Genomic DNA, 13,470 nt, shown 5'->3' with positions numbered 1-13,470 from the left:
ACTTGGAAACATTCCCAATATAGCTTATGTATATAATAGAAAAATAATACATTAGCAAAAGGCAATAATATAGATAATTTTTATAAAATAAATTAAGTTATTTCATGAAATTACTTAACAATAGGCAATCGAATAATCCTAACCTATGAACTCACCCTCCACATATTTTTTTAAATCATCATCAATTAAAGGAAACTGGCTTTTCAAAAATTCACCACACTGAGCCATTTTTAGAAATTATCTTGCTTGGTTTCTACCAAGATGAACTGTTTTATTTAGTTTTTTTCATAAGTTCGTGCAATCAAATAAAAAACGAATACTCCAAATTGCAACCTCTGTCACCACGACACCACACTCTTATGTCAATGTCAAGTGTCAGAGTTGTCCAGCTATCAACGTCAACAAAACAGAACTACCTACCATACATACATACATACATAAAATCACGCCTCTTTCCCGGAGGGGTAGGCAGAGACTACCTCTTTCCACTTGCCACGATCTCTGCACACTTCTTTCGCTTCGTCCACATTCATAACTCTCTTCATACAAGCTCGGCGGTTTCGGGTACTCTTGACCTGACCCTTTACCAGGACGTCCTTAATTTGATCAAGATACGTTCGTCTAGGTCTTCCCACTCCGACCTTTCCCTCCACACTCTCCTTGTATATCTGCTTAGTCAACCTGCTTTCATTCATCCTCTCCACATGACCGAACCATCTTAACATACCCTTTTCTATTCCTGTAACTACATCTTCTTTCACATCACAACATTCCCTTATCACGCTGTTCCTTATCCTGTCACTCAATTTCACACCCATCATACTCCTTAACGCTCTCATTTCCACTGCATTTATTCTGCTTTCATGCTTCTTTTGCCATACCCAACTTTCACTCCCATACATTAATGTCGGGACCAACACGCCCCTGTGCACAGCCAGTCGAGCCTTTTTGGATAGTTTCTGACTGCTCATAAAGGCATGCAAAGCTCCATTCACCATGTTCCCCGCGTTCACTCTCCTTTCAATATCACTATCATACTTGCCATCTGATGTAAACTTTGATCCTAGATATACAAACTCTTTCACTTGCTCCACTTTTTCTCCTCCAATCAAAATATTACATGCTGTCATTTCTTTCTCCATTTCAAAAACCAGTGTTTTAGTTTTACTTACGTTCACTTTCATTCCTTTCTCTTTTAAAGCTTCATGCATACAGTTTACCATCTCCTGTAACTCCTCCGCTGATGACGCCAGTATAACCTGATCGTCGGCATAGAGCAGACATTTGACGAGTAACTCATTCATCCTTAATCCACTTTTAGACTCTTTCAAATCTGTCAAACAGCTATCCATAAATAGGTTGAACAGCCACGGTGACGCAACACATCCTTGCCTAACGCCTTTCTCAATCTTAAACCACTCAGTGTGCGCTCCGTTTATCCTGACACAAGCACTCGAATCCTCATATAAGGATTTCAGTGCTCGTATTAAGAGACTGCTCACCCCATGCATAGAAAGTGCTGACCACAATTCATTCCTCTCAACTCTGTCATAGGCCTTTTCCAGATCTACGAATGTGCAATAGACTTTTTGACTCTTGGCCAAAAACTTTTCGGCTATGCACCGCAAGGAAAAGACCTGATCAGTACATCCCATTCCCTTTCGAAATCCCGCTTGAGCATCCCATATTTTGTCATCAGTTTCATTCCTGACTACCTACCAACTTTTAGATAATTTAAAAAATCTTATACCTGTGACCGAAGTAGGTCGGTACGAAATTAAACAGCGGAATTCAATATACTCTAAATGAAAAAGGCGTCTTATTTAGTTCATTCAAATTTCATGACACAGGACACATGCAAAATATACATACATTCATTACACACGCCTTTTTTTCCGGTGTTCTTTCGCCAGAACATTCCTGATTAAATAGAATACATCCGTCAACTGGCCTACCCATCAATGGTCATCCTTTACACTCTCCTCTCCAACAACATATGTGCATCTGAACAAAATAAATGTATATGTACATAATTTTGCATATTCATGGCCTTTTACCCAGACGACTCCGGTTAATCTGTAAAAGTTCCTTCATAATAATTATTACCTGACCGGAGATAAAACCAAACGACAATAGCGTTAAAGAGGCCAAATATTTTTATTCGTAAATACCAACTGGTTAATAACTATTTTTGTCAATTCCACAAGTTTTAAATACTAAAACATGATAAAAGTCAACATTGCGCAAATTCGTGTGTAAGTGTATGCTTTGCCCAAGTAAAATTTGTAAGTCTTAACTTTGATACATTGCCCAGGTGTCTATTACAACTAGCTGAGGTACACATGCATTGCTGTTCCAATTTTAAAAAATCCTGTCCATCAAATATCAAATTACACACATTTAATAACATAAAAATTAATATGAGAATACTTTATTAACAATAAACTAAAATTTGCCTGAAATGTCTCGACACCAAAGGGTGCGAACTCGTACTGGGTGTCGAGACAACTGTATTTATTGGTCTTAAATCGTTCCCAGACATCCGCTACCGCACCGGCTTGTTTGCTGGTCACAGGGAGGTAGGACGCCGCCAGTGTATCTTCGCAAGTGGCGTCTCAGATCAGCGTGCGACCTATACACCAAGGTATTAGTGGTGTGGCGACATCTGCTTCTCCCTTTTGAGCAACGTAAGCTGGTTTCAAACGATTTATAGTTACAGTTGTATTGTGGCCGTGGACTGCAATCCAAAATGTCTTCGTACCGCGTTCCAGCACCTTGTGTGGTCCAGTGTATGGTGACTCTAGTGGATGTCGGTAACCATCTTGTCTCAGAAAGACGTAATCAGCAGTCTCTAAAGCTTTTGGAATGTAGAATGGTTTGTCGCCATGTCGACTAGTAGGCTGTGGTGACAGTTTTGCCATATGAAGACGAAGTCGTGCCACGAAGTCGGTGTAGTCGATGATGTCGGATCACGTCGGGGTCACCAATGTAGCGGGAGCGATGATTCGGCTCGACCGCCACCAAAGGGAAGATCTTCCGCCAGGCTAGGTGTTATGCCTGGGGAACCGCGGCTCTGACGATGTTGTGTCGGAGGTTGTATATATAACTCCAATCCTCAGCATCACTCCTCACTCTGCAAGCAGTCTCACAGCAAGCCAGCATCTGGGTATCGCAGCAGGTCCATCGCAGCCGACTCACCGAGCTTCCTGGTCCTGTCTCCACCCGCACTCACTCTCATCGACTTCGGCGACCGACGCATCTACCGCAGCCCACGCCTGGAGCTCTTCGACGGCCGCTCTTCTCTCCAGCGTGGCAGCTCTTCACGATATCAACCGGCGCCAACAAGTCGACTTCGCTCTCTACTGTCTCGACTCACCGCAGACTACGAGCAACGCAACGGCTCTCTCCTGACTCACTAGGACTTCGAGCAACTTCCGACTCACTGGAAGACAACTGGCACTTGCAAGCTACTGAAGCACAGATTGCACAGCAAGATCAAGACTTCAGACCTCCGGTCTTGGGGGGGAGTACTGTGGCGACATCTCTACGCCACTCGTCACAACATCAAATCAAACAACAACTGTCAATCATCTCGAAGAAATTGACGCGCTCAACCAATAGCAGAGAAGAAACTAAATCGCGATTTCAGAGATTTCACGGATTGGAGCTATATATACAACCTCCGACACAACATCGTCAGAGCCGCGGTTCCCCAGGCATAACACCTAGCCTGGCGGAAGATCTTCCCTTTGGTGGCGGTCGAGCCGAATCATCGCTCCCGCTACAGTGGCATCCCGTCGAGGCACTTGCCGTCGTCTTGCAAGATCTCAATTCGCAATCAATAGTCGAGGCACTGCCGAGCGCCCGTCTCAGGATGTCATTGAAAGCAACATGGCGGGATTGGCGGCCGGCACTTGAGAAGCAGGCAAGACCACGGGGGCCAAGACGATCTACAGAAACTCCACAAGAGGCACAGCTGTGGTCTACGTAGACTTGAGCCCCGACTCGAAGCTCGACAGCCATGCGAAGAGTTAAGGGATCGAGAAAAGTTCTTAAAGCCTTCTATGCTTTAGGCAGGATAAGCGTGAAAGTGAAGCCTGGCTAATAGCTGAATTTTCTAAAAGTGAACTTACACTTAACAATATGAGAATGTACATTAAAATTATGTATTGCTCGGTGTGTGACGGAATTAACCCTGTATCCACTTACGTTTACCTTTTTTGAAAAAAAAAAAGGAATATTGTCTTTAAGCAACAAACACAAGGCTACCAACATTATAAATCCCGCCGCGACGCAAAATTATTGTTGAGTCGTGATTCGTTTAATTTTTCTTCAAATTATATAGTTATTTAGTAAAAATGGCAACAGCAGCAGCAGCAGATAATGTCTACAAAAGATATGAAAAATCACTAGGTCTACTTACAACCAGATTTGTTTCGTTATTACAGAAAGCTAGAGACGGAGCTTTGGATTTGAAACTCGTGAGTAAACCTTCGTTACTTCTGTCAAATCATTTTGGGCACGAAAAATAAAATGCAATGTTATGTAAACTGATTTTGTGCATTTTCAGGCTACTAATTTGTTAGCTGTGCGTCAAAAAAGACGTATATATGATATTACCAATGTGTTGGAAGGCATCGGGTTAATAGAGAAAAGAAGCAAAAATAGTATTCAATGGAAGTTAGTACAGTTTTGCTTTTTGTTTCACTATTTATAATTATGTACACAAATATTAAATATAAACTAGTAACCGCGGATACATGGTTATAATAACATTAATTACATTAATTATTAAAGTTTATGGATTACTTATTTAAATAGAAATCTCTTCTAGTAGACTCCTGAGAGGAGCAGATTGTTTGTTGTATCTGTAGATATAAGTGATTATTTCGAGTGAAATTGGAATATTGGATTGGTGCAACAAGTTGTTATTATACATTGTCTATAAATATTATTATCATTATATTGTCTATAAATTTGTCAACAATATTACTTCAGAGGTGCAGGGCCAGATTGTAATACAAATGATATTGGCCGAAAAGTCACATCCTTGAGGAGACAAATTGGTCGCCTGGAAGAAAAGGAGAAAGTTCTAGATAAGTAAGTGAATTATCATTCCAGTTCAAAGCATTTCAATGATACCACTGTCTATAACATGGACAGTGGACATAACAATATTGAGTTGTAAATATGATCAAAACTATCTAGCTTTTTGAGTTTTACTTTTTTAAAGGCTGTTGGCACTGTCGTCCTTTGGGGGGGGTAAAGACATTGTATATATGACACCTGCCCAAAGGTGGTGTGATATATACATACACCATAATTTTATTAATACTACACAAAAACGGTAGCTTTCAGAATGTCACAATGTATTCATGATATCATCAGTAAACAAAACATTTCAAGAGTACCCCAAAAAAAGTAAGATAATTGGGTAATATGCGCCACAAGATAAAAGTATAATTCACATCATTGTTGCATATTGTCTTTCAGCAAAAAGATAAACTCTGATTGAGATTCTACAAATATTTCCAAAAAATTAGTGTTACTAACATAAAAAAATGTTTGTTTCAGTCAATTGCAGTGGATAACTCAAAGTATTAAAAATGTTTTGGAGGATGTGGATAATAAGGATCTCTTATATGTTAAGCAGGATGATGTAATTAAATGTTTGCCACCAGATAGCCAAGTGTTGGCCTTAGAAACTAAACTTGGGACAAATATTTCTGCTTCAGTAATGCAGAGAAAGGTATAGGTAACAATCAACAGATCTCGATTGACTTTTAGTGCTTTGGTCAATGAATCTATGTTTTACATGATTGATTTAACTTTATAATTTTTTTAAAATGTTGCAAGCCTGCAAGGAACACGTGGATGTTTTTTTTGATTTTCTTTTTGTACTAATATTTGTAACCTTGTTTTGTTTCAATAGATGATGAGGAAAACCTTACAAAAGTAGTTTCATAATCACAGTAAAATTATTTGGTAAATCCACTTATATCTATGAACAAGTTATTCAATGATCTTTTTTTTTAGGATAAGGATCCGCACTTTATACTGCATGTTCAATCATCAGAACCAGTAAATGTTATCCTGCTCTGTGATAGGGAAAAAGAAGAGGTAATTATTTTCTTTGACCTGAAGAAAGTTATATAAATCATCATCATGTAAAAATTACTTTTGTAAAATAAGAAATGCTCCAATCGATTTCCTCTTTTTTTGAAAGTCGGTTAATTATTTAAACCTTCTCCTTAGTGTGACAAACACTTTCTTGAAAACCATATCAAAATTGGTTCAAAGAAACGCGAGATAATCATGGACAAACATACAAATATAAATACAAACATACAAATACAGGTCAAACTGAGAACCACCTTTTTTGAACGTGGTTAATAAAGAAGAGAAGAATATAGAACAGTAACTCTTGTGGATTATAAGAGGCAAAGTAACTACCAACCAACAGGGCTATTAACTCGCACATATTTAGTAATTTTGGCATAATAGTAAGAAAGATAGTAAAAAAGAGAATAAGTCCTACATTGCATTAAAACTCCCAAGGCAGGATGTCAGCAACTATGAAAACTTACTTTTTGTTCTACCATGTTCATACCCAATGTTTACGGAAGGCGTTGTAGTTTGTAATTACCACAAATTTTATTAAGATCTCATTACTTACAGGCAATGGAGGAAGAAAATGATAAAGAAATACAGAGTTATACAGAAAATGGCGAGTGTACAAAGTACAATGGTAAGCTGTAAATGATAATACATATATCCATTGTGGGGTAGATAGAGCCAACAGTCTTGAAAAGATTGAATGGCCACATTCAGCTGAGTAGCCTTATAATGGACTTGAGATTCAAATAGTAAAAAATCCTTGTCACAAATAACATTTTACTTCAACAGCGCATGATTTGTGTGCCTTGTTGTTTCCGGCATTTTAGTATAGGACTATTCTTTCCCATCTTTTACCCATGGATGTCGTAAAGGGCGACTTAGAGAATAAATAGTATAGTATAGTAGTAACAAAGAATATACAGCGGATGAGCCACTGATTCGTATCCCACGCAGATTCTATTAGCCAAATAAAGGAAAAGCTTGAGATTCTTCTATAAGACGATGGTCTAGCAATGTATCATCTTTGCTACACAATAATAAAGAAGTATGTACATTTTCCCTTTCAGATTATCTGCTGCGTCTGAGTCCGCCTCTCACAAAAAACGATTATGCATTTTCGTTGTGCGGTTCTGAAGGATTATGTGATTTATTTGATATACCGTGTTAAAATTTGAATACTGGCTTATATTTTTTTTTATATTTGTTGAAATGAGTTTTGGAAAGACATTTTTTATTAAGGATTATATTTTTGATCATGTTGAAGTTTATGTATGTAAATAAATTGTGTAAATATCAATTTTATATACAGTGTATAAGAGAATCATGTGAAATGTGGATCAAAATAAAACAGACATTATATATCAATAGTGGTTTTATTTTTTAGTTTTTGGATTTGATACAAATCTATTGAGAACACCAAACGATGGTGCTGGTTTCTTCTGATTTTCTGGTAAATCCAATATTTTCTTCGCTTCTATAGACTTTTCTATATATTCCTGAAAAAGACAAAACAAACCAATGGTAACAAATTTTTTTGGAAATAAGAACAATACTAAATGGCTGATTTAAGATGAATACCTTTTGTACTTATAAACATATATATTTTTTAATTATCGACACACCTTTACCTACAAATTACCGCTTATTCCTCCTTGCTTAAGTCCCAGTTGCATTCTCATCACACTGTAGAGGAGCCTGGGGTATGCCTTTGACCATGGATCCTGGAGTCCGGTTTTTACACGAAGGGACTGACCTCCTAACCTAACCTTATCCTTATTGCATCAATCATGATAACACATCCAGTTGCCTGAATGTGCAAGTTTCCTCACGATGTTTTCCCTCACCGTATATAAATGAATGCTGTTTCTAGGGTAGGTATACATGTCCTTGAAGTCTTACTGTGACTTTTCTTGCAAACTGAGAAATTTGTGTGCAGTGCAGTAAATCATACTACATAAATGTTTAAACATTTGGTTAAGTGTAAATTATTATTAATGATTTGGTTCTTACTTTTCTAGCAGCTTCTTTTATTATCTTCTTTCTTGCAATATTGGTTTTTCCTTTCTTCTTTCGCCTTGGGGTTACGTCAATCTTTTTAGGTTTGACATACTGTAAAAAAAATTCAATTTATATGATTGGGTAATGCTATAATTTTAGAGAGTATCGCCTCTGCCTGTTCCATAAGGTATAAAGGCACGATGCTTGCATAATAAATAAAAAAGTAACACACTATTGTGATTGAAATGTAGAAATATGTAGGCACAAGCAAAAACACTTGGCAATGAACGCACAGGGGGCAGCTAAACCTGTCTTTATAAACCAATGTCGTCGCGTAGTAAGATTTATTGCTCCCGATTGTACAGTCAACAGTATATCAAACTACCCAAAATCACTACAAACTCGCCTCTATTAGATACCGCTTAATAGACCTCCATACTGAGGGTAACTTGTTATGCGGTTGGCTGTACGTAGATAATAATACGAACCAGAAGCTTCCTCTTCGCCTCCATTTGCTCTTTCATAGTCGGCACGTCCACCTCGGCCACCTCGAAGGGATCCAGCGTGATGAGTTCAGCCGGGATCTTCTCCAATAACGCCTTGACTTCAGCTTCCTTGCGTTGCTTCTTCGTTTGGAATGGATTGCTCTCCAACGCGTCAAAGTTAGGTTCACCGCTGCCTGTTATTTTAAAAATAATATATATTTATTATGATACGACGTGTGGTCGTGTCTTTTCGTTCTGCGCGGTTACTTATGTCATTTTTTATGATGATTAATTAAAATAAATTCTCATTATTATCCAGCCAGATAAAAAATAAAACAAAATAGATGCCTCTTTTACTGTTAGATCCAGGATAAAGTGGACTAAAAAAGATGAGTAACACAATAGAAATTTCTTTTTTATCTGCGAACATAGAACTTTGAAATTAGGTTTACCTGGAATAATAATACTTGAGAATCCCGCACTGGTCCCTATTCCCAACACGTCCTCGTATGGGCAGAATTTGAAATTGTTTATTGATTTAGACATCCTGTGCCTCAAATACGGTCGGTCAGCAGTTCTCGAACAGCAGTCCCTGGGAAATAAAACACATTTTTTAATAAATACGCACAAGGCATATAAGTTGATTGAAACTGGCGGGCTGCGCCGGTACTAAGTGGCATGAATAAACTTGATTTTCCTCTATTGAAAGACATTTGGGTTAAATTATTAAAAAAAAATCTAGTTGTTTTTATATATGTATAATATTTGAATATTGTACAGTGATAAACTTACTGGTAAACTTCAACAACTTCACCAAGACCAACAGCCAGCATGTCCTTTTGCGAGAAATCTAATTCTACAGGCGCGCTCCGCAGGCGGTAGTCTTGAAGAGGCCCGTCCAGATTTCTTATGTCCCACACTTTCATGCTGCGATCTACTCCCGATGTCGCCATGTACCTAGAAAATGATAACCATAGTTTTTATATAAGTAATGATCAGAACCCAGACCATATAAATTTGAGGTTTTTAAGTTAAAATAAAATGAAGGAATGCAGAGGAGGGAATGGGGGAGACAGACTTGTTCAACAGTGAGAGGAGAAGTTAAACAAACAAACATTTTGATGAACCCAAATAAAAAAAACAAGAAAATAATATGTCAGCTTTATTTTCCGCCAGTAGTTCTGAACTGACTGAGGGAGACATTCTTACATTTCATTTGCCCCTTTCAGAACTTATTTTACCAACCTATTCTAGAAAGCTAGTCCAAAAATACAAATTGAGTATTTAACACTTCATAACAAGTGAATACTTACATGCCTCGACTGTCCACCGCAATAGCTGTTAATGGTGTCTTGTGACACAAGATTTTTGCTAAAGGCTCTTTGATCTTCGGTGACCATAGAGATACAACGCCTTTAGAGTTGCCCAGACAAATGGTTGCGTTATATGGGTTTTGCGCCATCACAGAGGTCCTTCCTAACCGGTTGTTGTAATGTCCAACTATTTCTCCTATAGATATATCTAACCAGGACATGAATCCATATTCATTCTGAAAAAACGTATAACTTTATTAAAATATAGACTATATTGGTTTTATTAGTTTTGCAAATCATTCAGTGATTTGTATTTTACATTGAAATATTGGTATAGATTTTTTTCAACAAATATTTGAATAACTTATATTGGCCTACCTATTTACATACGCATAAGACCTTGAATATAAATTGGCAAAACTATATAATAAAATATTTCTGATACATACCACAGCAGCTAGTAAGAAATGATATGGTAGAAATTCCATTCGCAAAATCTTGTCCATTTTCTTCAAACAGTGCAATTCAATTCCTGTGTTATCATATATGTACAACCATTCCTTTTGAGCTACAGCCAACATAGTTTCAACATGAAGCCAGCTAAGAAAGAAAAAATAATGTTTTTTGTATTCCCATTGCCATAATATGTTTACACACACAAATTATGTTTTTAATAACAATGTATGTATGAAATAAACACGATCTGCACTGGCAGTGGTCACAGGATGTATGTCTCGATAATTCCCGTTCGCATTATGCAATTAAAAAGTATGTTTTTATTGCTTATGCGATAGATAGCATCCATAGTCACAAGACTTCAAGGCTAACAGTGGATTGAATAATGATTGAATTGTTATTAGAAATAGTGTTATAGAAACCACTTCCTTAAAAGAAAAATCCCAAGTATGTAATCCCTAATCTTTTACTTAATTTACTAAATGTGCTGGAAAATAAGCAGATGGCACAAATTATGTTGTGTTACATATCATCTTTTATTTCCATACCTTACATCATGAATAGACTCCATAACATTCATCTCACAATGTAACTTCTTAGTGACCCAGTCGAATGCAGCCACATGTCCCTTCCTACCACCCAACAATAAGTGCCTTCCATTACGGGAGTATTTTGCTCTGTATGGTCCAAATTCCAGGTTTAGTTCAAATATCTTGGTAGCGGCTGCTATGTCAACACTATCAGCTATAATTTTTTGAGTAATCGCTGTTGTCTTTCTGTCTTCGCCTACATCTAAGGACCTGAAAATATTGACATGCTATGAATATATAAAAATATATGAATTATATTATAAAAATATTAAAAGTGCCATTGACTTCAGATGTCTGGATATTATATCATCATCATTGCAGCCTAGGATGTCCAGTGCTGAACATAGGCCAACTCTAATCCAACGTTTCTCCAATGACTTCACTAGATCATTGGTCCATCTCAGAGATCATCTTACAGTGACCCGGAGCCTATTTAAGAGGCCACTTCTTGGGACATTAGGTCATCACTGACCATAGGTACTGGTCTCACGTCTTGAGACATTGAGGTATTTTGGAGAAGAACATCTTACACATCTTCCCTCATAGAAAACCTACATTATTAATATTACTTTATATATTCATATGTATGAAATATTATTAAAAATTGCACACTGTAAAGTTCTTTTTATCAGTAGGATCTTACCCCTTTTCTTCAGTTAATAAAATTTCTGCTCTGGCAGCCTCCTCTTGAGCAAAATTTAGTTTCTTTTCTCTCCTCTTCAATTTAGCTGCATGTAACGGATGCCTGACTCCTTTGCTGCTCAGCCCTTCACCCCGGGAATGGAGCTCCAGTTTTTCCTTATCAATAGGTGCTTTGCCAGGATATTTTTTATTAACTTTTTTCTTGTTTGAATGATTTTTTTTGTTGTTTTGATTCTTCTGAAATTTTTAAAACCTTATATACTGCTTATGGGTGATGATAAAAAGAAAAATATTAGGCTTAAATATTAGACATTAGTATTTCATTCTCAAGGATGAAAAGATCACATCAAAGACGTGGCTAATCTGGAGTCAAAAAAATATTGTTTTACACAATTGTTATAAATTCAATAACACACATCCATTGTACATACTACTACTATAATACAGGAGCTTCATGTCAGTTTTGATGCATAGAATAGTAACAAACATTTTTTATAATGCCCGGAGGCACGGCCATGACATGGGGCGATACACATTTACAATGCTTAAAATTTTAAAAGATGATTGTAAAATGAGGAAAAACACCACAGATACATAAAACTATCACATTAAAATGATCAATACATACATCATATTTATGTTGTTTAAATTTGCCAGGATTTATCTGAATTTTGTAAACTTTAACTCCTTGGCTATTACTTTCAGGAGTTTTCTTCTTTTTGGTTTCATCATCATTTTCACTCATAAAATAACGTTTCTGAAATGTAAGGTTAGATTAATGTTTTAGTTTGCTTATTATGTCTTATTCAAATCCTTAATTATTGTCACTGAAAAAACTTTTAAAATGGTTACCTGTGTTTGAACTTTCATGGTCTTTATTTAAATATTAGAGCAAATAAATTTAAATAAGCATTGTGCACTGCACATGTGTTGTACTGTTTTGTTTACTTCTTCGACTGACTCTGACAATGACAGCTGCCCAGGTTTGACATTTATAGTTATGTTCAGTACTCATAGAGAGGATATTTTTTCCCGAAAATTCATATGCATAATGACACTTATTTCCGCTTCCGTGAGAATTTTGGAAAATCTAAGAAACACACGTACAATGAATGATATTCATAATTAAATAACATTTCCTGCGGTTTTCTCGACACGTTGTTGTTCACAGGCAGTCCCGCGGTAATATACATACATACCTACTCTTATGATATCCATATCGTTTCTTTAGTTTGTTACCTCTTCATGCTTTATCCACTCAAATAATATTGAATCTTTGCATATACATAGAGTACCTAGTTAATGTTCGAAATAAGTAGGTAAATTTTTAGGATTAATTTATTGCTGCAAAAATGCAATACATACTTCGGAGTAAAAAGTATTTATTTACTGTTCTGGGAATTTTCGCGAGAGAATCGGCGGAGAAAGTTCATCACAATATTTTTACCTATAAGCAATATTCATTCACTAATATAATTACGTCTATATCCTTTCCGGGATAGACAAAGCCAGCAGTCTTGAAAAACAGGCCATGTTCAGCTGTTAGACTTAATGATAGAATTGTGATAGTAACAGGCTGCTAGCCCATCACCTAAAAAGATTCATACGGCACGGCATAAGTAATATTATATATTTTCCTTATGAAAAATAAAAATATCTCCCAACTCAGAAAAGTGATGATAAAATAACTTTTAGTTATAAGAATTAATAGTCTGTAGTATTTTTTTTTTGCACAAAAATACCATATAGTTTCTTAATTACAAGAGTTAGATATATATCGTAGACTGGTTTATAGATCTTTAAAAACCTATATTTTTGTAGTACATTGTTGGCATATATGAAGAACCATGTGGCCAACACCCGCAAGGA

General features: G+C 36.6%; 3 protein-coding genes across 3 annotated transcripts in view; 1 reads left to right on the top strand and 2 right to left on the bottom strand.

Annotated features, from left to right (window-relative positions):
- Positions 1–13,470, bottom strand: part of LOC106134523 (ATP-binding cassette sub-family F member 3) — a 434,240-nt gene that overhangs the window by 9,523 nt on the left and 411,247 nt on the right. The window contains exon 2 of the mRNA XM_060944354.1: positions 156–340. Within this exon, the coding sequence (XP_060800337.1) occupies positions 156–228 (73 nt within the window). The 5' untranslated portion in view covers positions 229–340. The remainder of the gene's footprint in view (positions 1–155; positions 341–13,470) is intronic.
- Positions 4,276–7,464, top strand: LOC106134541 (transcription factor E2F4). Its single transcript, XM_013334627.2, has 7 exons — positions 4,276–4,481; positions 4,571–4,680; positions 4,999–5,100; positions 5,575–5,749; positions 6,037–6,120; positions 6,679–6,748; positions 7,185–7,464. The coding sequence occupies exons 1-7, from the start codon at positions 4,359–4,361 to the stop codon at positions 7,283–7,285; spliced, it is 765 nt and encodes a 254-aa protein (XP_013190081.1). The 5' UTR covers positions 4,276–4,358; the 3' UTR covers positions 7,286–7,464.
- On the bottom strand, positions 7,485–12,578 carry LOC106134542 (WD repeat-containing protein 46). The gene is made up of 11 exons (XM_013334629.2): positions 12,454–12,578; positions 12,230–12,358; positions 11,603–11,838; positions 10,918–11,169; positions 10,363–10,513; positions 9,914–10,149; positions 9,393–9,557; positions 9,053–9,192; positions 8,604–8,794; positions 8,128–8,226; positions 7,485–7,613 (listed from the first exon to the last, which is right to left on the bottom strand). The coding sequence occupies exons 1-11, from the start codon at positions 12,469–12,471 to the stop codon at positions 7,491–7,493; spliced, it is 1,740 nt and encodes a 579-aa protein (XP_013190083.1). The 5' UTR covers positions 12,472–12,578; the 3' UTR covers positions 7,485–7,490.

Source organism: Amyelois transitella, chromosome 5 (genome assembly GCF_032362555.1).
Source record: "Amyelois transitella isolate CPQ chromosome 5, ilAmyTran1.1, whole genome shotgun sequence".
NCBI lineage: Eukaryota > Metazoa > Arthropoda > Insecta > Lepidoptera > Pyralidae > Amyelois > Amyelois transitella.
The sequence above is the reverse complement of the archived record's forward strand: the minus strand, read 5'-3'. Positions and strand labels throughout refer to the sequence as shown.

Bases quoted from the DNA above. Each gene is read 5' to 3' on its own strand.
- LOC106134541 (XM_013334627.2), top strand. From the start codon at position 4,359: ATGGCAACAGCAGCAGCAGCAGATAATGTCTACAAAAGATATGAAAAA. The intron at 4,482-4,570 runs GTGAGTAAACCT...GTGCATTTTCAG, and splicing joins GAGCTTTGGATTTGAAACTC to GCTACTAATTTGTTAGCTGT. The intron at 6,749-7,184 runs GTAAGCTGTAAA...TTTCCCTTTCAG, and splicing joins CGAGTGTACAAAGTACAATG to ATTATCTGCTGCGTCTGAGT.
- LOC106134542 (XM_013334629.2), bottom strand. The intron at 9,558-9,913 runs GTAAGTATTCAC...ATCATTTTCTAG, and splicing joins GCGGTGGACAGTCGAGGCAT to GTACATGGCGACATCGGGAG. The intron at 8,227-8,603 runs GTTCGTATTATT...TTTTTTTTACAG, and splicing joins AGGCGAAGAGGAAGCTTCTG to TATGTCAAACCTAAAAAGAT.